The sequence below is a fragment of the Lepidochelys olivacea genome (genome assembly GCF_965140295.1).
Source record: "Lepidochelys olivacea isolate rLepOli2 genome assembly, chromosome: 16".
In the NCBI taxonomy this organism is placed as follows: Eukaryota; Metazoa; Chordata; order Testudines; family Cheloniidae; genus Lepidochelys; species Lepidochelys olivacea.
In genome coordinates, this window is record NC_140426.1 from 4678085 (window position 1) to 4702117 (window position 24033).

The 24033-nt window shown below is 44.3% G+C and overlaps 1 protein-coding gene across 3 annotated transcripts in view; it reads left to right on the top strand.

Moving 5' to 3' along the window:
- RABL6 (RAB, member RAS oncogene family like 6) overlaps window positions 1-24033 on the top strand; it is a 111895-nt gene that overhangs the window by 32430 nt on the left and 55432 nt on the right. For 2 of the 3 annotated variants that reach the window (XM_084650523.1, XM_084650525.1), the window contains 5 exons: window positions 4726-4773; window positions 13170-13222; window positions 15111-15202; window positions 20184-20324; window positions 21711-21816. In XM_084650523.1, coding sequence (XP_084506649.1) covers window positions 4726-4773; window positions 13170-13222; window positions 15111-15202; window positions 20184-20324; window positions 21711-21816 — 440 coding nt within the window. The remainder of the gene's footprint in view (window positions 1-4725; window positions 4774-13169; window positions 13223-15110; window positions 15203-20183; window positions 20325-21710; window positions 21817-24033) is intronic. The other variant, XM_084650524.1, reaches the window with a different exon arrangement.

A 24033-nucleotide genomic window follows, 5' to 3' on the forward strand; every position in this document is an offset into this window, starting at 1 on the left:
GGTGCAAACAGTGCACCAGCGCTGGTGGCTACGCCCCTCATGGAGATGGTGGTTTTTGTTGTTGTTTGTTTTAGAGCGCAGGGGGAGCTCTCTCCCAGGGCTCTGCTGTGACTATACAGCCCCGTTAGAGCGCTGCTCTGGCAGCACTTTAGCATTGCAAGTGTAGACTAGCCCTTCGCCAGAGATGAGATGCAATCATAAAATCATGGAAGATCGGGGTTGGAAGGGACCTCAGGAGGTCAACTAGTCCAACCCCCTGCTCAAAGCAGGACCAACCCCAACTCAATCATCCCAGCCAGGGCTTTGTCAAGCCGGCCTTAAAAATATCTAAGGAAGGAGATTCCACCCCCTCCCTAGGTAACGCATTCCACTGCTTCACCACCCTCCTAGTGAAATAGTGTTTCCTAATATCCAACCTAGATCTCCCCCACTGCAACTTGAGACCATTACTCCTCGTTCTGTCATCTGCTACCACTGAGAACAGCCGAGCTCCATCCTCTTTGGAACCCCGCTTCAGGTAGTTGAAGGCTGCTATCAAATGCCCCCCTCACACTTCTCTTCTGCAGACTAAATAATCCCACTTCCCTCAGCCTCTCCTTATAAATCATGTGCCCCAGCCCCCTAATCACTTTTGTTGCCCTCCGCTGAACTCTCTCCAATTTGTCCACATCCTTTCTGTAGTGGGGGCCCCAAAACTGGACACAATACTCCAGATGAGGCCTCACCAGTGCCTAATAGAGGGGAAAAAGAAAAGGAGTACTTGTGGCACCTTAGAGACTAACCAATTTATTTGAGCATGAGCTTTCATGAGCTACAGCTAACTTCATTGGATGCATACCGTGGAAACTGCGTGGAAAATAGAGGGGAATAACCACTTCCCTCGATCTGCTGGCAGTGCTCCTACAAATGCAGCCCAATATGCCATTAGTCGTCTTGGCAACAAGGGCATGTTGTTGACTCCATATCCAGCTTCTCATCCACTGTAATCCCCAGGTCCTTTTCTGCAGAACTGCCGCTTAGCCAGTTTATCCCCAGCCTGTCGCGGGGCATGGAATTTTTCCATCCTAAGTGCAGGACCCTGCACTTGTCCTTGTTGAACCTCATCAGATTTCTTTTGGCCCAATTCTCCAATTTGTCTAGGTCACTCTGGACCCTATCCCTACCCTCCAGTATATCTACCTCTCCCCTCAACTTAGTGTCATCTGCAAACTTGCTGAGGGTGCAATTCATCCAATCGTTCAAATCATTAATAAAGATGTTGAACAAAACCGGCCCCAGGACTGACCCCTGGGGTACTCAGCTCGATGTTTAGTTGGCAGCTGCTATCAAGCGATTGATCACTACCGGTTGAGCCCAACAACCTAGCCGGCTTTCTATCCACCTTACAGTCCATTCATCCAATCTATACTTTAATTTGCTGGCAGGAATACCATGGGAGACTGTATCAAAAGCTTTGCTAAAGTCAAGATATATCACATCCACAGGAGACTAAAGCCCTGAGGTAAGTGGGGTACCAGGAGGAAGCACGAGCAGGAGCGTGTGAGCGGGAAGGGCTCCTGCCTCATACTGAGAAAGAGGGGCGATCAGTGAGTTATCTCAAGTGCCTATACACAAATGCATGAAACCTGGGAAACAAGTAGGGAGAACTGGAAGTCCTGGCAAAGTCAAGGAATTGTGATTGGAATAACAGACTTGGTGGGATAACTCACATGACTGGAGTACTGTCATGGATGGATATAAGCTGTTCAGAAAGGACAGGCAGGACAGAAAAGGTGGGGGAGTTGCACTGTATGTAAGGGAGCAGTATGACTGCTCAGAGCTCAAGTATGAAACTGCAGAAAAACCTGAGTGTCTCTGGATTAAGTTTAGAAGTGTGAGCAACAAGGGTGGTATGGTGGTGGGAGTCTGCTATAGACCACCGGACCAGGGGGATGAGGTCGACGAGACTTTCTTCCAGCAACTCGCAGAAGTTACTAGATCATAGAATCATAGAATATCAGGGTTGGAAGGGACCCCAAAAGGTCATTTAGTCCAACCCCCTGCTCGAAGCAGGACCAATTCCCAGTTAAATCATCCCAGCCAGGGCTTTGTCAAGCCTGACCTTAAAAACTTCTAGGGAAGGAGATTCCACCACCTCCCTAGGTAACGCATTCCAGTGTTTCACCACCCTCTTAGGGAAAAAGTTTTTCCTAATATCCAATATCCTAATATCTCTGCCCCTAGTTGGTTCCTCCAGCACTTGCACAAGGAAATTGTCCCCTACATTTTCCAAAAACTTCCTGGATTGTCTGTGCACCACTGTATTGCTCTCCCAGCAGATATCAGGGTGATTGAAGTCTCCCATGAGAACCAGGGAGAGAGGAGTCCTGGTAGGAGTGGTAGATACGCTGGAGGGAACGGATACGAAACAGAGTGACCTAGACAAATTGGAGGATTGGGCCAAAAGAAATCTGAGGTTCAACAAGGACAAGTGTAGAGTCCTGCACTTAGGACAGAAGAATCCAATGCACCGCTACAGACTAGGGACTGAATGGCTCAGCAGCAGTTCTATAGAAAAGGACCTAGGGGTTACAGTGGATGAGAAGTTGGATATGAGTCAACAATGTGCCCTTGTAGCCAAGAAGGCCAATGGCATTTTGGGACGTATAAGTAGGGGCATTGCCAGCAGATCGTGGGACGTGAGCGTTCCCCTCTATTCGACGCTGGTGAGGCCTCATCTGGAGTACTGTGTCCAGTTTTGGGCCCCACACTACAAGAAGGATGTGGAAAAATTGGAGAGTCCAGCAGAGGGCAACAAAAATTATTAGGGGACTGGAACACATGACTTCTGAGGAGAGGCTGAGGGAACTGGGGATATTTAGTCTACGGAAGAGAAGAATGAGGGGGGATTTGATAGCTGCTTTCAACTCCCTGAAAGGTGGTTCCAAAGAGGATGGCTCTAGACTGTTCTCAGTGGTAGCAGATGACAGAACAAGGAGTAATGGTCTCAAGTTGCAGTGTGGGAGATTTAGGATGGATATTAGGAAAATCTTTTTCACTAGGAGGGTGGTGAAACACTGGAATGCATTACCTAGGGAGGTGGTGGAATCTCCTTCCTTAGAAGTGTTTAAGGTCAGGCTTGACAAAGCCCTGGCTGGGATGATTTAATTGGGGATCGGTCCTTCTTTGAGCAGGGGGTTGGACTAGATGACCTCCTGAGGTCCCTTCCAACCCTGATAGTCTATGACACAGAGCCAGGTATCTCCTCATAGAAGGCAATCAGGTTGGCCAGGCATGACTTGCCCTTGGTGAATCCATGTTGACTGTTCCTGATCACCTTCCTATCCTCCAAGTGCTTCAAAATGGATTTCTTGAGGACCTGCTCCATGTTTTTGCCGGGGACTGAAGTGAGGCTGACTGGTCTGTAGTTCCCCAGGTTCATTCTTCACTTTTTTAAATATGGGCACTATATTGGGCTAGACGGGCAATCACTATATGGGCAATCATGCATAAGTTCAAAGAGACCTTTTCTATTTGTACTGGTTACTCTTTTTACAGGATTTTCATACTTGTTAGCTAAACCAACAGTGCATGGTTTCCTGGATTGAAAGTCATAGTCGGTTAAATTTAATCAGTGTGATAGGGGAATATTTTTTTTATTACTTGGGCCACTGTGCTCAATTGCTCAATCTTTGCTCAGTTGCTGTGTACTTATAGGTGTTGCCAGTACAAATTGTTGTTTCAGTCCCTAGTGTGGCACTCCTCTGAAGAGAAACGCTTTAACAAAGGCATTGTGGGGGTCTGTTACTTATGGTATCAGATCACTTACTCAGACTGATCAAAAGTATGGCTTTCTAGCTGCAACTGCTTACCCTGCACTAAGAAAAGGAGTGCTTGTGGCACCTTAGAGACCAACCAATGAAATGAGCTGTAGCTCACGAAAGCTTATGCTCAGATAAATCGGTTAGTCTCGAAGGTGCCACAAGTAACTCCTTTTTCTTTTTGCGAATACAGACTAACACGGCTGTTACTCTGAAACTTATCCTGCACTATGAAGCTGAGCTGTTTCTGGCTCATGCATCATTAGTAATAAAGTTTCTGCATTTGGAACTTAGTTAATAAATCTGAGTTAGACAAATCCAGTTTACTCTCCTATAGCTGTTGGCTCTGTAGTGCTTTCAGGAGTAAAAATATTATTTTTTTTGTCAGAGTAAGCTAATATGACTTGGAATTGTCACAGAAACAGACCTTGTGTGTGTGACTTGTTTGATATATGTTTCAATTCCTGTTTGGTGCATTTGTGTGAGGGTTTTAAAAATATTAGTAAAGTTGATCTCCTTAGAATACCTCTACTCTGAAGTTTTCTGTCATAAAGATCTTTGTTCTCAGCATTTAATTAACTTCTAGTCTTAAAAAAGAGGGTGGCAGCTCTCTGTATGATACAAAAAAGAATCCAAATGGGGTTTTGATGCGCTCATGAAGTAATGTGTTCCAAATTTGCAACTTAATTTAAAAAATTGTCTAAATCTCTCATCTATTACCATGAATTTTCAAGGAGCTCTTTAAAGAGAGCAGCAGTTGAAGTACATCAGAGAGGGAATGCTGTGGGGTTTTTAAGGGTTTTTTATTTGCACTTAGATATTCGGTTTTTTTAGCTTTGTAACCTATTTGCTTTGGGTTAGTGTTTTGTTTTGTTTTTTTCCAAATCCTCCCTTCTAAAGTTTTGTGTCCTTATTCCACTTCTAGCCACTGATGATATCGTAAAGGTTGAAGTTTGGGACGTAGTTGACAAAGGTAAAGACTTACTGTTTCCTTTCTAATGCTACTTAGTTCCTTTTTTTAAAACTTAAATTAGAAGAATTTTTATGTAAAATTTAGAAACTATTTGCTTTCCTTTCTTTGATAGAAATGTTTGTGTTAATTTCCTGAAGTAACTTTGCAGGGCTGGGAATTCTCCCTCATTACCAGAGGGGCTCAGATGGCTCAGATTTGCCATCTTAACTTCAGGGTGAACAAAGAATTTAGAAGCAGTTGCAAGAAGCCTGAACTTCTCACGAAGTTGGCTCCATTCATTCAAAAATGGACCAAATGATCTGATTCCTAGTATGTTTGGTAAACTTCATTTCCTCTCCCTTGTTAGGCCACTAGTTCATTCTGTTTATAGTAGTACCCATTGAACTGTCTTTTTGAAGGAATAATCTTGTTAGAAGGATAGTTTCACTGTGCAAAATAGTGTGGGGTTTTTTTTGTTTAAAGTGAATTACTTAGATCTGGTTAAATCATTGCATTTTCTGTGCACTAATCTAAACCATTTGTATAACATGCCTACTAGGGAAAAAAACAGCATGTGTTTTAAAATATATACATTTTTGAACAAAGTCTTGGGAGCTGAGTATTTACATGTGATGACAAAATGTAGCTTTTAAAACATGATAGCATATCAGAGAACTGTATTTCTAGTTCTTAGGAAGCCAAAAGCTGTACCATACACACAGTTGGAAGCTGTTGACAGAAAAGAGTTGCATATAAATTCCGTTTATAGCAGCACATTCTTTTGCATGAACTGAAGTTGTGTTTGATTTGGGAAAATGACTTAGACATATATCCTTTTAAAAGTGCAGTAATGGTTAGAAAAATGACTTTGTAAATATAGCACCCCCTTACTCTGGAGATCTTCCCTTTATGTAATCCTTTGTGATCTGGATCAGATCTGCTGACCAGTGATGAAAATTTACATTTTTATCGTCTTACTCCTGTTTTTCCATTCCTGCAGAACCCTTAGAGCCTTGGGAGACTCAGCTGGAATCTGTTCTGGCTTCCGTACCCTCAACAGAACCATGAATTAAATCCCAGGAGCACTCTTTTATCTCAAAGTGTACAGAAGTGTGCCACTCACGTGCGCTTTAAATTAATCTTTATTAGAGCTCAGTTGAATCAGGATTACTGGTGAAGTGCGAGCCAGACCCCAGCTTGACTTTCAGAAGTTACTCTAAGCATGCAGGGCTGGCATCCAGGAGGTCCATCTTTTTTTTATTTCATACCAGATTTGTCTATAGGGAAGTAATTGACTGACTGAATCTAGTAATTGCTAGATTGTCAGGCTCAACGGGTAATGATCAATGGCTCCATGTCTGGTTGGCAGCCAGTATCAAGCGGAGTGCCCCAAGGGTAGGTCCTGGGGCCGGTTTTGTTCAATATCTTCATTAATGATCTGGAGGATGGTGTGGATTGCACCCTCAGCAAGTTTGCAGACGACACTAAACTGGGAGGAGAGGTAGATACGCTGGAGGGTAGGGATAGGATACAGAGGGCCCTAGACCAATTGGAGGATTGGGCCAAAAGAAATCTGATGAGCTTCAACAAGGACAAGTGCAGAGTCCTGCACTTAGGACGGAAGAATCCAATGCACCGCTACAGACTAGGGACCGAATGGCTCAGCAGCAGTCCTGTAGAAAAGGACCTAGGGGTTACAGTGGACGAGAAGCTGGATATGAGTCAACAGTGTGCCCTTGTAGCCAAGAAGGCCAATGGCATTTTGGGATGTATAAGTAGGGGCATAGCGAGCAGACAGAGGGACGTGAGCATTCCCCTCTATTCGACACTGGTGAGGCCTCATCTGGAGTACTGTGTCCAGTTTTGGGCTCCATACTACAAGAAGGATGTGGAAAAATTGGAGAGAGTCCAGCGGAGGGCAACAAAAATGATTAGGGGTCTGGAACACATGACTTCTGAGGAGAGGCTGAGGGAACTGGGATTGTTTAGTCTACAGAAGAGAAGAATGAGGGGGGATTTGATAGCTGCTTTCAACTACCTGAAAGGGGGTTCCAAAGAGGATGGATCTAGACTATTCTCAGTGGTAGCGGATGACAGAACAAGGAGTAATGGTCTCAAGTTGCATTGGGGAAGATTTTAGGTTGGATATCAGGAAAAACTTTTTCACTAGGAGGGTGGTGAAACACTGGAGTGCGTTCGTTACCTAGGGAGGTGGTGGAATCTCCTTCCTTAGAAGTGTTTAAGGTCAGGCTTGACAAAGCCTTGGCTGGGATGATTTAATTGGGGATCGGTCCTGCTTTGAGCAGGGGGTTGGACTAGATGACCTCCTGAGGTCCCTTCCAACCCTGATATTCTATGATTCTACTGTGAACTTGTGATCCTGTGACGCCAGTATTTTATTTTATCTGAGTTACTTCTCAGAGCAGAGCTGCACTTTAAACTCCAAAGATTTGTCATCCTGGTGGCAAAACAGGCTAAGACAGACCTAGCATTTGCAGAAGTTAATACCAGTTCAGTCACACTGACTTCCGGTGGTGGAGTGTGCCTGAAATTTAAAGGGGAAAATGTCATTGTTAGAATCCCTGTTTATGGAATAAACAAACCGAAGTTTTTTTAAGTAGTTACAGGTTTATGTGCTTAGTTAGTGCAGTGTAATGCAGTCCAACTCTGACAGTAGTGCAGTTCTGTGATAAACGCACCTCAAGCAAAAATGCAAACTAGCCATTAAGGAATTGTTCATATCTCACTGTTTCATCCTTTAATATGATCTCATTTAATTTTTTGTCATGTGCACTCAGGCCAAAAAATCCTCCTGCATGATGCTTTGGGTGAGAGTGACACTAGTCTAGACTGTAGCCATTTCTTAGCAAAGCCTCCAGTGCTGTTGCAGTTGAATGCTGATGGGATCTGATCCTTGCTTTACCCTCTTCTAGAGGACCCTGTGTAATGTGTATACTTAGAGTTGTGCAGTGTGCTGCATTTACAAAAGTGCCTTTGAAAATGCCACCAACTCGTACACTCTGAATGTGGCATTTTGAAGTTGTTGTTCCATTGTTCAGAAAGTGCTCCGAAGTTTTTTTTTTAAAGCTAACATTAATTTCTTGATATCTACTAGCTGGGAAGCGTGGCTGACCACCATTCTGCTGCCTGTCTGAAGCTTTCCAATGAATAACCATACCCCCGTTGTTTTGGGTTAACCCTTTTGTAACCAGTCATTAGCAACAGAAATTATTTCAGTTGTCGAATACTGGAATTCTGTAAGGACTGCTTATCATGGGGAGTGCCATTTTGAGTGTGAACATTTATGGATTAATATTTTCTAGTAAACCTGCTGAGGAGTTTATGATGGGCCAGACTATTTCATGGAAGAATTCCTAAGCTGCTGGCTTCCTTTGTTCTGATTTCATAGGCGAAGCACTATCATGTTTAAATCCTCTGAGGAGAGCATTTATTGGTTAACTGCTCTATTTTGTCCTTGACCTCAACAAGGAAAAGATTAAACACATTTCCTGTTGTCACGATTTGTTTTACATCCACATCTGCCAAAAAAGCATATTTTACAAGCATTCATTCTGTATTTTTCAGATGGATTAAACACTGAAAATAAAATGGTTATAAAAGCATTTCATTTCTTTGCTGTGGGGCTGGCATCAAAGGCTTTTTTTACTCAAAAGAAATGAGTAGCAGGAGCATTCAAACTGTCAGAATAGGTTCTGTTGAAGATAGACTGATCTATAGATTGCAGTAAGGAATTTGTGTCAGATTCTGCAGTTCTATAATTCCATTAAACCTTTTTGGTCATGAACATCTGGAACAAAGGTTTCAGGGTAGCAGCCGTGTTAGTCTGTATTGGCAAAAAGAAAAGGAGGAGTTGTGGCACCTTAGACTAACCAATTTATTTGAGCATAAGCTTTCATGAGCTACAGCTCACTTCATCGGATGCATAAAGTGGAAAGTACAGGGAGGAGATTTTATATACACACAGACCATGAAAAAATATATATTGTAAGGAGAGTGATCACTTAAGATGAGCTATTACCAGCAGGAGAGTGGGGTAGGGGGAGAGAGAACCTTTTGAAGTGATAATCAAGGTGGACCATTTCCAGCACATTTCCAGGAGTTAACAAGACCGTCTGAGGAACAGTGGGGCGGGGGGGGGGGGGGAATAAACAAGGGGAAATAGTTTCACTTAGTATAATGACTCAACCACTCCCAGTCTCTATTCAAGCCTAAGTTAATTGTATGCAATTTGCAAATTAATTCCAATTCAGCAGTCTCTCTTTGGAGTCTGTTTTTTACTTTTTTTTGTTGAAGGATAGTCACTTTGTGGTCAGAAATCGAGTGACCAGAGAGATTGAAGTGTTCTCCGACTGGTTTATGAATGTTATAATTCTTGACATCTGATTTGTGTCCATTTATTCTTTTACGTAGAGACTGTCCAGTTTTACCAATGTACATGGCAGAGGGGCATTGCTGGCACATGATGGCATATATCACATTGGTAGATGTGCAGGTGAACGAGCCTCTGATAGTGTGGCTGATGTTATTAGGCCCTATGATGGTGTCCCCTGAATAGATATATGGGCACAGTTGGCAAGGGGCTTTGTTGCAAGGATAGGTTCCTGGGTTAGTGATTCTGTTGTGTAGTGTGTGGTTGCTGGTGAGTATTTGCTTCAGGTTGGGGGGTTGTCTGTAAGCAAGGACTGGCCTGTCTCCCAAGATCTGTGAGAGTGATGGGTCGTCCTTCAGGGTAGGTTGTAGATCCTTGATGATGCGTCAGAGAGGTTTTAGTTGGGGGCAGAGTTAATTCAGAAGAACACTTTCTAAGTTTGCTCTTCTTTTAATTTCTAAAACAAAATCAGTATCTGTAAAATGTGATAAGTGAACTCACTAGTACTAACTGTGGTATTTAATCCATGATGTATTTCAATTCGTGTGACTCTAAACAAATTGTGAACAGCTGTGTTAAGCCAGTGTTTTGCAAAGTATGGGCTGCACCCACTGGAGGAGTGGGGAGGGACAGTTACAGGGTTCTCAGAGTTGTGTACACTAGAATTTTTAATTTGAGTTAAATGATTGCCTTTTTATCTCAAATTAGCTAACTCACTTGTCCATGCTAGTCTGAACACCCCACGTGTTTGTGATTTACAAGAACATGTTAGTGAACTTGAGTTAACTGGCAGTCAGTTCACTAGAGGTTGTTGTTTTTTTTTAACTTGAACATAGATAAATGATCAGTTCTTCTCTAGCACCTCAGCTTTCATTTGTCTCTAGCTGTTGTGATTGTAGAGGAAAAAGCTTAACCAAGGCAGCTGGAATTTGCAAAGAACCTGAAACAATAGCTCTGAGGGGTGAGCCACACCATATGTTTTAATGTGTGCTTGATCGGGTGCCTATAGTGATACTTTAAATGTCCGCTTACATTCTTTTCCGAGCAATGAAATAATCAAAGAAAGGAGAGGAAGGATCACAATATAAAGCTCTCCACAATCTACTCTGAATGACCATTCATTTTGATGCCATGAGTAGGAGGGCTTGGAAGATACCACTTATTCTTTCCCCTAGCCTAAAAGGCATCCAAACCCCGCAGAGCAGCCAAGCCCAAGGACCCAGGGGAGTGCGGTGTTTTGTTAATGAAAAAATTGAATGTTGCTACTTAGTTACAAGGTTTTTTTAAAATTTGTTAAGGAATATGACGGTAATCTTGCACAGCAATGTTCTATTTCAGTTTAAAATCACACATTCAAACATTTCTTAACATCCCGTATGAATGTACAATATTCCTAAAAATTTTAAGGATGCATTTTAAAATACAATTTAATTTCCTTTAATTAAAATTCTGGGTAATCTTTAACAGCCCATGGTGAGGTTGATTTTAGTTTAGTTTAATTTTCTTGAAGGAGGCTTCAGCTTTCAAATGTTGGGGTAATGCTGGTTTAACCTTTGGGCAGTGGGAGTTAAGAACATCACAGTATCGTCTCTCTCCCGAGCAAAAAATGCCCTTCTCTCAGTACACCTCACAATGCCAAATGACTCCTTTAAATACAGTCCTGTGGGTCCCTTAACATGGCCTGCATAGCAGCTTTAATATGGGAGCTAATTACTTTTGCGTCACATTGGATACGTAAACCTGCCACTTAGTTTTGAGCTGCACAGTTGCGACTAAAGACATTAACACTGCATTGGAGGATTCCATGCCATTTGGTTCCGGCAGTTGAGGCATATGTTCCCCACTCCCAAAAGAACAATACAGTAAGGTGCTGTCATCCCTATGGGGCAGAGTTAAGGTATATGAAGCAGTTTCTTAACTGAGCATTTCTACATGGGGAAATACCTAGAATAGCAGGATTAAGTTCAACCACGCAAAAGCAGTCTTAGTGCAGCATAAGAGTGTCCACCCTGGGAGCCAGTATAGAATTGCTTTTGTGTTTTAAATTCACACGCTGGCTAATTTTTGCAATAGTGTCGATGTGTAGACAAGCCCTAATGTTCACATTCCTCTCAGGATACATGCAACAGTTTTAACAGCTTTTTTTAAAGTGAATATTGAGCAGATGAAAAGGGGTGAATCCCTATAAGGATGTTTGTATGTTATCCAAGACAGAAAGAGGCTGAGGGTTGTTTTTTGTATACGAAAGTTGTATTTTAGCAGTACACTAACTTCTGTGACCTTCCTCAGTAAGAAGACTGTTTGGCTTATCTAGATTAGCCTTTGGCCAATGTACTGGAGGACTGGTTTTTGGTAGTACGTTTTCTAGTTTTTTGTCCAGTTGAATTCTGAAATGTGAGTGCCATCTTCCCTTCTCTTGTGAGATGATTCCACAGCCCAATAGATCTTAGGTCTTGTCTACATTAAAGAATTATATCGGCCCAAGTTAGGTCAATGTACAGCCACCACAGTAATTACTGTGGCTTTTCATGTCTGCGTTACCCTCCTTCTGCAGGTGATGCGTGTCGTCACCAGGAATGGTTGCAACAACTTAAGTGGAGCAATGTGGGGGCTGTCAGCCCCACCTCAGAGCTCACTGCTGCAGGTAGTCTCTTCCCCGCCCCCCAGTCCCCCCTCCACCACCACGGGGCTCACCATTGCAACCCCCCACCCCTACCCGCTGCCGTGGGGCTCACTGCTGCAGCCACCCTTCCACCCCACCACCGCCACGGGGCTGTCCCTGTGTCAACTTAACTCTGTAGTGTAGACCAGGCCTTATTGTTAAGCTTTTCCTGCCCTTTCACTTAAATTTATTGTGCATGCTTCTTTGGATTGGTGCATCTTATAAATTGCCATAAGATTCCCTTTGTGCAGCCTCTTCCTGGCCTTCCCTTCGTATACTTGTGGGGTGTTTCTCTTCCCCCTCTCCCCACCACAATCCTCCTTTAGGGTTTAGACAAGTTGCATGGTTTTTAGCTTTTTTGTCTTTCCTCAGGAGTTTGTCCCATTTGCCCCAATCATATTTTTTGTTAAATTCCCTTACAGCAGTTCAAACCAAAGCACCTAATGGATTCTCTAAAACCACATTTAAAGCATTCATAATACTGTTTGCTTCAGGTTTATGCAACAGCACTGAGCTCTCATAATCTTTCCTGGGAAGGTTGCATCCTGAAATGTTTGCCTTTTTGCAGTTGGCTATATTGTGCAATTCAGTTGTCAGGTATTGTTGCACTGTGCTTCTCCAGTGCTAGCAGGAACAAAAGGTGGAACAGTCAGAGCCTCTTTTCTTTCTTTACAGAGAGCAGGCCCCAGGTGGTGTTCTTTCATTCGTTTCTGGTTGTTTGCCAGGAGGGCTGCAGTAGGCTTGCCTTCTATTAACCTTCATGTTAAACAGACTTGATAGTATTTCCCCTCAAGGCCGGCTGACTCCCCCTCTATCAAGCTTATAGAAAGAAGTGGGTCTGCTTTAAATGTAGGATGCAAAACACTTTATCCTGTCCAAGGACAAACCTGCCACTGAGAAATTATCCTCAAACACGCATAATCTACTGAGGCTATGTCTTCATTAGAAATGCTGCAGGTGTGCAGCTTAGTGCCTCAGTGTAGATACTCACTACAGCAATGGGGAGGGTTTTCCTGTCACTAGTCAATCCACCTCCCCAAGAGGTGGTAGCTAGGTCAACAGAAGAATTCTCGCCTTGACTTAATTCTGTCTACACTGGGGGTTCGGTTGGCTTAACTACGTTGCTTGGAGATGGATTTTTCACCCCCCCAAGCCACGCAGCTGGGTTGACCTAACTCTTGATGACCATTGCACCAGCCAGAGAGACTAGAGTTAATAGCGTTTTACCAGGCATTGTAGAGTTTAGTTCCCAGATCTGGCTCAGTCTGAAAATCCACAAATCTCTGGGTGACACCAAGGTCAAATGTCAACTGGGGAATGCTCTGCCTAATTTAATGTTTCTTCCATAACTCTCTCCTTTCTAAGGAAAATGCAAAAAACGTGGAGATGGTTTGAAACTGGAGAACGACCCTCAGGAGGTGAGCCACCTTTGAGATGCAAATGTGTCTCCCTGTTCTTGTTAAGTGATTGACAGCTGACAACATGCAATCTCTTATGTCAAAGTTCAGATGTAGCTCGCACTCATATCTGTGTTCAGGGTGATGCGGCTGACACGTCAGCCGGAACTTGCTCCCAGGCTGAGGCGCTAGGCTGCCCCAGGGCATTGCACGGAGGGTCTGACCCACTGCAGCAATTCTGGCACAGTTTCCACCCTCCCCTGTTCCCTCTAGGGCATTGTATCTGTTGAGTTATGATGACAAAAGGGAGATAGAACCAGAACAGGGAGACCAAGGTACCTTTTCAGGGTTCGTCATTGACTCGCTGTGTGATCTGAGGCAAATCACTTAACGCGATGCTTTAGCTGATCAGCTGTACAGTGGGGAAAGCGATCACTCACCTTTTTAAAAGTATTTTGAAATGTGCAGGTGGAAAGGGGAGTATTACTACCAGATATTATGATGGGAGCAAACTGAAGGGAGCATATGCCCTCTTGACAGCAGCATTGCTGTTGTGCACGACATGTATACGTGTGAAGTCAGGACATGTGACGCCTGCCTCCCCAGACAGTGTTTTGACCCCAGATGCACTTACAGAGCTTCTTTCACAAAAATCCCATTGTGCTCCCCTTTCAGGAAAGGGTGGCTTGAAGTCTCTGCTCACTTAATCTCTTTTAATTCTTGAAGTGCTTCGTTGCTCTTGGTCATGTGATGGTTCCCTGCAGGGCCCAGTGAATGAGAAGTATCCCACTTTGTGCTCTGTAACCATTCTATTGAAATCAATGGGCCAATATGGTTGGTGTACAGAAGGGGTTAATTCATTCCCAATCTAGTGACTTCCCTGCTAGCACATAGATAAAGAGACTCCCTTTGATTCAGGTGTTTCTCTGGCCATGACATGCCCAGTCATAAGTTCGAAGCCCACTTTCCCAGTGTGAAGCTATGTATCAAAGCAAATCATACTGCTGCTGTGCCATTAGAATGGAGGGTAATTTCACATTAAGATGTAGCCCTGCTGCAGGTACAAGATTGTAATGGGATCCTGCAAATTTGCAATTAGGACTGCAAATACTGAATTTGGAAAACAATCTTAATGCGGCAAAGTGTACTATTCTTACCAATCAATATTGCTGCTAGAAAGTGCCAGTCTCACTCAGGGCTGGGGAAGGGTGCAGCAGAAGACACTCTCTGGCTGTGCAGATCAGCAGTGCATAGCACAGCAAACGTTCAGGTTTGGAAAGGAACAAAGAAAGGGAGCTGCTTTACTCTAGACATGTTTTGCCTATTGCAGGGGTTCTCAAACTGGGGGGTCAGGACCCCTCAGGGGGTCGTGAGGTTATTACATGGTGGGGTCGCAAGCTGTCAGCCTCCACCCCAAAGCCCACTTTGCATCCAGCATTTATAATGGTGTTAAATATATTAAAAAGTGTTTTTAATTTATAAGGGGGGGGGTCACACTCAAAGGCTCGCTATATGAAAGGGGTCACCAGTACAAAAGTTTGAGAACTACTGGCCTATTGTATCCTGTAGCTGTCTATGGAATCAGCTTGTCAAGAGGGGATCTAGGGTGATGGGCTCGAGAGGAGAATGAGATTGCAAGTGCTAAAATACTCCTGCTCTCTTAAATCGAACACTTAGCTTTTCACAGAACACTGGCAGCTCTCCGATCGTGCTCACTCAGGCGGTGTAAGCAGTGAGCTATTTGAGAAGCCTTGTTCAAGTGGTGGGGTAAAATCCAGTGGTGCTCTTTTTTGTGGAAATGCTCCCATTGGAAACCTTGGTACTCTTCTTGATACCGATTTGTTTTTCTTAGAAGTCTGAAGCTGTAAGAGCTGGAGTATTTACGGTTTGTGTTTCTTTCTGTTTCCAGGCAGAGTCAGAGATGGCTCTGGATGCGGAGTTTCTTGATGTGTATAAAAACTGCAATGGAGTAGTGATGATGTTCGACATCACCAAGCAGTGGTAAGAGAGGAGCAGTGATACATGCAGCTTGAGTCTCACTTGTTTAATCAAAACAAATGATCTTTAGATTCTGTGATTTCTAAGCACATAAAGGTCCAATGAGCTGAAACAGGTTCCTGGCACCTAAAATAGTTTTGCCTGTTTTTAATCTATTCCCCTGTAAAACACAACTTAATCTGTTCTAAACTAGCTGTCTCCCTCCATGTCCACTGATCTGCAATTCCCACTGTGCAGCAGGCTGAGGGGAAACAATTAGAAAATGCCTTTTGCAGAAGTTACTTATCCAGCACCCAGAGTGTGTTGAGCACCTCCAAAGGTAGATGACAAAGTCCCTGCTCCAAAGAGCTTCCAGTCTCAAGTGTAGGCATAATATTTAATGGGAGAGGTGAAAGTCACAAACAGTGGGGAACAGGGAAGAGAGCCCGAGGGGAATAGGGAAATGTGGGTTTGTAAGTGCTCTGTGGACACAGCTTGGGGCTTCATTTGTTGGGCTCTTTTTTTATTCCCTCTGCTAAGGGAGAGGAAACATGGAAGTGGGGATGGGAAGGGAAGGTGAAAGTGAGAGTGCAGGGGTGGCAGGAACTAGGGAAGAGGAAATCAAATAGAGTAGTCCTAGTTTCAGAGTAACAGCCGTGTTAGTCTGTATTCGCAAAAAGAAAAGGAGTACTTGTGGCACCTTAGAGACTAACCAATTTATTTGAGCATGAGCTTTCGTGAGCTACAGCTCACTTCATCGGATGCATACCGTGGAAACTGCAGAAGACATTATATACGCAGAGACCATGAAACAATACCTCCTCCCACCCCACTCTCCTGCTGGTAATAGCTTATCTAAAGTGATCATCAAGTTGGGCCATTTCCAGCACAAATCCAGGTTTTCTCACCCCCCCACTCCCATACACACACAAACTCACTCTCCTGCTGGTAATAGCTCATCCAAAGTGACCACTCTCCCTACAATGTGCATGATGATCAAGGTGGGCCATTTCCAGCATAAATCCAAGTTTAACCAGAACGTCGGGGGAGGGTAGAAAAAAACAAGGGGAAATAGGCTACCTTGCATAATGACTTAGCCACTCCCAGTCTCTATTTAAGCCTAAATTAATAGTATCCAATTTGCAAATGAATTCCAATTCAGCAGTTTCTCGCTGGAGTCTGGATTTGAAGTTTTTTTGTTGTAAGATAGCGACCTTCATGTATGTGATTGCGTGACTAGAGAGATTGAAGTGTTCTCCGACTGGTTTATGAATGTTATAATTCTTGACATCTGATTTGTGTCCATTTATTCTTTTACGTAGAGATTGTCCAGTTTGAGCAATGTACATGGCAGAGGGGCATTGCTGGCACATGATGGCATATATCACACTGGTGGATGTGCAGGTGAACGAGCCTCTGATAGTGTGGCTGATGTTATTAGGCCCTTTGATGGTGTCCCCTGAATAGATATGTGGACACAGTTGGCAACGGGCTTTGTTGCAAGGATAAGTTCCTGGGTTAGTGGTTCTGTTGTGTGGTATGTGGTTGTTGGTGAGTATTTGCTTCAGGTTGGGGGGCTGTCTGTAGGCAAGGACTGGCCTGTCTCCCAAGATTTGTGAGTGTTGGGTCATCCTTCAGGATAGGTTGTAGATCCTTAATAATGCGTTGGAGGGGTTTTAGTTGGGGGCTGAAGGTGACGGCTAGTGGCGTTCTGTTATTTTCTTTGTTAGGCCTGTCCTGTAGTAGGTGACTTCTGGGAACTCTTCTGGCTCTATCAATCTGTTTCTTTACTTCCACAGGTGGGTATTGTAGTTGTAAGAATGCTTGATAGAGATCTTGTAGGTGTTTGTTTCTGTCTGAGAGGTTGGAGCAAATGCGGTTGTATCGCAGAGCTTGGCTGTAGACGATGGATCGTGTGGTGTGGTCAGGGTGAAAGCTGGAGGCATCTACAACCGATCCTGAAGGATGACCCAACACTCACAAATCTTGGGAGACAGGCCAGTCCTTGCCTACAGACAGCCCCCCAACCTGAAGCAAATACTCACCAACAACCACATACCACACAACAGAACCACTAACCCAGGAACTTATCCTTGCAACAAAGCCCGTTGCCAACTGGGTCCACATATCTATTCAGGGGACACCATCAAAGGGACTAATAACATCAGCCACACTATCAGAGGCTCGTTCACCTGCACATCCACCAGTGTGATATATGCCATCATGTGCCAGCAATGCCCCTCTGCTATGTACATTGGCCAAACTGGACAATCTCTACGTAAAAGAATAAATGGACACAAATCAGATGTCAGGAATTATAACATTCATAAACCAGTCGGAGAACACTTCAATCTCTCTAGTCACGCAATCACAGACATGAAGGTCGCTATCTTAAAACAAAAAAACTTCAAATCCAGACTCCAGCGAGAAACTGCTGAATTGGAATTCATTTGCAAATTGGATACTATTAATTTAGGCTTAAATAGAGACTGGGAGTGGCTATTTCCCCTTGTTTTTCTCCCCTCCCCCCCCCCACGTTCTGGTTAAACTTGGATTTATGCTGGAAATGGCCCACCTTGATTATCATGCACATGTAGGGAGAGTGGTCACTTTGGATGAGCTATTACCAGCAGGAGAGTGAGTTTGTGTGTGTATGGGGGTGGGAGGGGGGTGAGAGAACCTGGATTTGTGCTGGAAATGGCCCAACTTGATGATCACTTTAGATAAGCTATTACCAGCAGGAGAATAGGGTGGGAGGAGGTATTGTTTCATGGTCTCTGTGTATATAATGTCTTCTGCAGTTTCCACGGTATGCATCTGATGAAGTGAGCTGTAGCTCACGAAAGCTCATGCTCAAATAAATTGGTTAGTCTCTAAGGTGCCACAAGTACTCCTTTTCTTTTTGAGAGTAGTCCTAGTGTGTCGGGGACATTGATTGGCCCAAGCTACCACTTGTGCCTTCAGCTTACAAGGGAGAGTTGCTGTCTTTTGGGTGAAAAGATGTCATGAACCCCTATGGGCAGTAATACATGAAATCCTAATGGGAGAGGGTTTCCCATTGCTGGAACTCTCTTCTGTAGGCCTCACCACCCGATGCAGTGTTGTTTGGTATGCTCTTTAATTTCGTTAGAGTTCTTGGCAGACTTCTGCACTCCAGCACTTCAAAATAAATAGACAGGCGCTAAAGCTATCTTACTTATCAGTATAATAGATCATCAGCCTGTCTAGACACTGGGATATAGATCATGCAACTTTAGCCACTCTGTATCAGTACAGTGTGTACTGGCTGCAAGACAGGGATACTTGAACACAAATTCCTTAGCAGGAGACAAGGAGGGCCCTCAGTTAAAATGATAAACCTAAAGTGGATCAAAGGAAATATTTCTATATGTAGCATATAACCTGTGGAACTCACTACCACACCGAATTGTAAAGGCAAATAGCTTAGCAAACTTGCTGATTCTGTGTATAAGAATTGCACTTCCTATTCCTGAGGGCGTTCTGCACCAAAAAATTAAAAATTCTGAGCACAATATTTTAAAATTTTGCAGATTTTATTTGTCAGTAAATAAATGTGGAGGCTTCAGCCTAGCAGTGAGGAGCACAGGCCATTGGTTGCACTGAGGTGGAAGATCATCCTACAGCCCCCCCACCCCTGAACAGGGACTCCGCAGTGAAGCTGCACCTGACTATGAGACTGTGTAAGGGCCAAGCCTGCCCCAGAAACACCCTGGGGTCCTGCCCCTCTGCATCAGGTCATGCAGGCTCAGCCTAGCAGGATCCAAGTGTAGAGGGGCTTAGTGTGGGGAAGAGGGTTCTGTGTGGGGCAGTCTGGGTGTGGGCAGCTCCATGGGGGATCTGAATGTACAGGGGCTCATTGGGGGGTTCCAGGTGCAGGGGCAATGGGACTGTGCAGGGCAGTCCAGGTGAAGGGGGTTGGGGCTCAGCATGGGGGTCTGGATGTGAGGGAGGTCGGGTGGGGGTGCAGGTGCAGCTGGTTGGGGCTCAGTGGGGTCGGTGTCTGGGGGGCTTATTGGGGTGGTGCAGGGGCAGTGGGGGTTCATTGGGTGGGGGTTCGATGTGCCTCCTTAATGGGGGAGCCCCAACTGCACTGCAGCTGCTGCAGAGGGGATGCCGCATGCTGGACTCCCGCCCCACCATCCCATCCCCCCACCCCACAACCTCCCCTTTCCCCACCTTCTCCCATATCTCAACCCCCTTCCTTTCCCATTGCCTTTTTCCTCCAGCCTTACCACGCCCACCCCCCTCGACCTGCCCCACCAGGGCGCTCACTATTGGACAGGGTGGATCCCAGCACACAGAAGGCAAGCACAACTGGCACGGGGACTCGAGGCAGCATCCAGGCACCTCTGCGCCCACAGAATTTGAGGGGGGGGCAGTGGCACATGACTCCGTGTGCCCCCCGCCCACACCTTGCCTCTGTTTTGGGGGCAACACCCCTCCAAACTACATCCCTGGGCATTCCCAGCCCCACCCCTACCCTGGCACAACTTCCCTGTCACTTTCTGCAGGGAAGCAAAGAAATCTGCAGTGGGGACATGTTTCCTTCCTGTGCACAGTGGCACGGAATTCCCCCAGGAGTAACTTACACTATCTTTGATGACAACAAGAGCAAAAAGGGCATAATCCCAATCACCAGCTGGGGTGAGGAGAATATTCTCCCTATCCTCACACAACAGTGCAGAGTGTAGCCTTCTAGACTATTTTATATGAGTCCCTGCTCAAGGTACAGGACTGAGGTAGTTGAGCTGTTCTCTGTGAAATAACAATATTAACTCAGAATGTGTCTGTAGGTGGGCCTCAGAGGAAACTCACATGTGAGATTTGTACTTTGAATTTTTCTGTTTGCTTTGCAACTTTTCTGACTATGTATGCTAGTTTCCATTGTGTGCATGTAAGCTGTAAATGTAATATTGCTGAGAGTTCAACTAACCCATCAAGTGTGCTCACACTAATTATTTGTTTCGCCTTTTATTTGGTAAAGGACATTTAACTACATATTGAGGGAGCTTCCTAAAGTGCCCACCCATGTTCCAGTGTGTGTGCTTGGGAATTACCGTGATATGGGAGAGCACAGGGTCATTCTGCCAGATGACATGCGGGAGTTCATTGATAATCTGAACAGGTAAACAGGGCTGGCACCATACTGGCTTTCTGGGAGAGCAGCACGCCTCCCCTTCTTTTCCATGCAATCCAGCCCCAGTTAACAGCATTGCTGTTATCTTCCAGACATGTGTGAGCCATTGAATTGCTCCCTTCCCTGATCATCCAAACCCCTTCTCATCCTGTTGGGTTTGATATCCCTGTATATTGTCCCTTTATACTGGGCTTTCTTCTCACTCTGTGGTGTTCCTACCGAACCTAAAAGGCCTGCACTGGGGGGGGTGATTCTCAGTTCACAGAGTCAGTGAATAGCAGTGAGAGTCCCTGTGGTGCAGGCCTTTCAGAACTGCTCTATCCAAATGGAATTGTACTTCAGTCCTTCCTTTTGGGCTGTTTTTTTTTTTTTTTTTTTCTTGCTGAAAGATTTTGCATATTACTTCCCCCTACACAACTGTTCTATGAGCATCCATGCTCTGAAACCAGCATAGTGCCACTAGCTTTTTCTCCCTCTCTCCCACACCCTAGAGATCGAGCATCCCCATTGCAAGACTTCAGATCCTGATCACTTCCAGGCTGTGTTCTCCCAACTGCCTGCCAAGCCTCTACTCTGGCATTTCTTAGAATCTGGCCACGAGGCTCTCTTTCGTTATAGGTTTCAGAGTAGCAGCCGTGTTAGTCTGTATCCGTAAAAAGAAAAGCAGTACCTAAGGTGCCACAAGTACTCCTTTTCTTTCATTATAGATACTGCCCTTGTTCGGCAGCAATCAATCAATCCACCTCATCCTGCCTTTCTCCTTCTGAGGGTTTTTACAAAAGCTTTTTTGTGTAACAGGTTTTCTTGTAAAGTCTCTCACTCACTTATGCCTACATCAGACATGTAGAAATGGAATCCATCACAAAGAGTGGCTTTGTACTAGTTCTTTTATAGCCACATCTATTCATATTATACACACCGTTATCCAAGGTAAACTAATGTAACTTTCATGCCCAGTGCCGAGGTTTTTAATAGCTTCATTTAGGTCTGTTTATGGTATTAGAAATAAAAATGCACTGTAAGAAATGCACTTGTACAGCTGTGAAATACTTGGTTCAGTAAGCCATTGGCCCAGCGTCCCAGCAGAGCAGTTCGGACTGTCGGTTGCATGACACAATAACACAACAGCTGCACTTAAGCCTTTCCTCACCAGCCTTCTAAAGGGGTAAAGAGTTAATTTGGCTCCTTATGAGCTGTAAACAAAATAATGAGCCCCCTAGCAGGGTGAACTGTCAGCCCAAGTCTTGGGGTTGAAGATTTTCTTGAGAGATGAGGATTGCTCACGGTATAGGAGTCAGCACGTGCCTCTGCTTTGTATGTAGTCAGTTGGTCTCTGTGTAATTTTCTTTCCTCTGCTCATCTGATTTGGAACAGACCTCCTGGCTCATCTTATTTTCGCTATGCTGAATCTTCCATGAAGAACAGTTTTGGCCTCAAGTACCTGCACAAATTCTTCAACATCCCATTCTTGCAGCTGCAGGTAAGAGTCCGGGATTTACATGGTGCAGAGTGGGTGGGGAGAACTACCCTTTCCACAGGAACTCATGTGGGGATCCTTTTCCTCTGATGACCTGCTTTTCAGTTGTTAAAGGAGCCTGGACAGATTATTGCTTTCAGGAGAGTGTTGTTAACAAAAGTGACTGAGCATTTTGTTTCCCATAACTGCAATGTGTCACTGCTGGTGAAGTGCGTGCTCTTCATTACCTACCTAAGCATACCCTTATCAATGTATAAAGGTTCCAAGGGTCTGTACCGTGCAATGTACAGGATGTGCAGGAATAAATCTGTACATTGCAGTGTTAATAGGCCAACAAGTCAAAATGGTATCTAAACTGTTACACACGTGTATTTTTGTTAATATACAAACTTTTCTTAAATGTGGCCAATTAATTAAAACTCCATTAAGAAAATATCCATCAGTGAACTGAATGGCTTATGGGATGTGTGAAAAGTTGTGTGTCCTGATTTTCAATTGAAATTAAGCCCCCTTTGGTGGCAGCCACAGATCTTGACTCTGACATGGTTGTTCAGCGGTCTGTCTGGTTCCTTTGGACAGGTACCTGCATCTTGGAAATCTCTCCCCCTTGTTGGCAGCCTCATCAGAGAGGCAAGGACTGAATGGGCCATGGTGGCTGAAATACCTTGTACCCCACAGGGGCTGTGGTCCTGCTGGCATAGTGCGGGGACACGTGTGGTCTGGTGGCACTGCCATGGCTGTACCCTCTCCATGGTCAGAGGACTTCAGATCACACTCTAGTGTCTTTCATCAGCACTAAATTAACTTTAAAGAATACATTTTGTGTACGTGTGTGTGTGTGTATCTAGAAGAACAAACATAGCTCAAATGCTAGTCCAGACTGGTTAAAGCTCAGTTAATGTCTGTCATCCATTCAGTACTCCGTAAAGCAAACACAGCAAAGAAAGAGAGACCTTGGTATAAAAACACAGTGAAATCCAGCTAGATAGTAAATTCTCCAAGGAGAAACTGTATAAATCTGACACTTGCACTCATCTCTGCACTCAGTAGAGAATGTCGAAATCCCTACAGCTACAGTCTGGTGGTACAGATATTTGGGGTTTGCAGCCTCGGTTTCTACAATAAAGTGCCATCCTGCCAAAAACCACGCAGAATAATCTGTTCCCATATTACTGCTGGAATGCACTCTTACAGGTCTCCCCTTGTTCCATATCTACCCGGGGAGAGCCAGCTCAGGCTTTCTGCCAGACTCACTGGGCTTCTGATCACAGTTCATAATGATTCTCTCTCCTGTCAATATGTGGAATGATTGTCTTAAATGGAGGCATTACCAGAAAGTGCTCAAGTTTTTCATAGCTTTGTCTGTGCTTTAGCACCTTTAGTGAGAGGGGAATCTTAAGGGACCTTTCATTTATATATGCTGAGAAAAAACAAACTTGATGTACATGATTTATGTAACTGAGAATTGAAGCAAATAAGGCTGCTTAATAATCTTTAAACAATGCAGTATAATAAAATAAGAGGTAATTAATGTCTGTTTACATGGAAACGCAAAGAATGTGATTTAGTTAGAGTCCCTGTGGTGCTAAGATTGAGTGGCCATTGCTCAGATGGGTGATGTGCTTGAGATAAGAGACTTGGAATGCAAGTAGGTCCTGTTCACTAGAGATGCCATCCAGTACAGTTCACGGACTGTGGTGCTGGGTGCAGCTGGCTGCAGCAATACCTGAAATGCAAATCCAGAGTTAATGTGTGAAGAGGTTACTGTTTAACCAGTTACTCTAGACTCTTTGCTTGAGCTGTTAGGTTCACATTGAGGGTGGGAGAGGATTCAACCAGGAGCCTGCTCTGTCACTAATTCAGAAGCATTTGGGTAAACTGCGTCACTGGCAGCAGGTTCTAGAAGACATGAATGTGCAACACAAAAAACCTGCAGAAATGCCTCAAGGACCATTAGCTTATCTAGTACAGGCTTCTGCTAATATTCCTACACCCATGAAGCAAGCATGATTAAGAAAGATGTTTGAATTTAGATCTTTGAGTAGTATTTTAACTTAAAGTGAAATGAAATATTGAACTTTCTACCTTGTATAATATGTGATGTAATTTGTAGTATAAAAATAAATTATGTTTTACTGCGACAGTGGGACACAACTAAGCACAAGGGCCAGAGGCAGGACTTTGATTGGCATACACACTGACATCATTGTTAGATAAAAA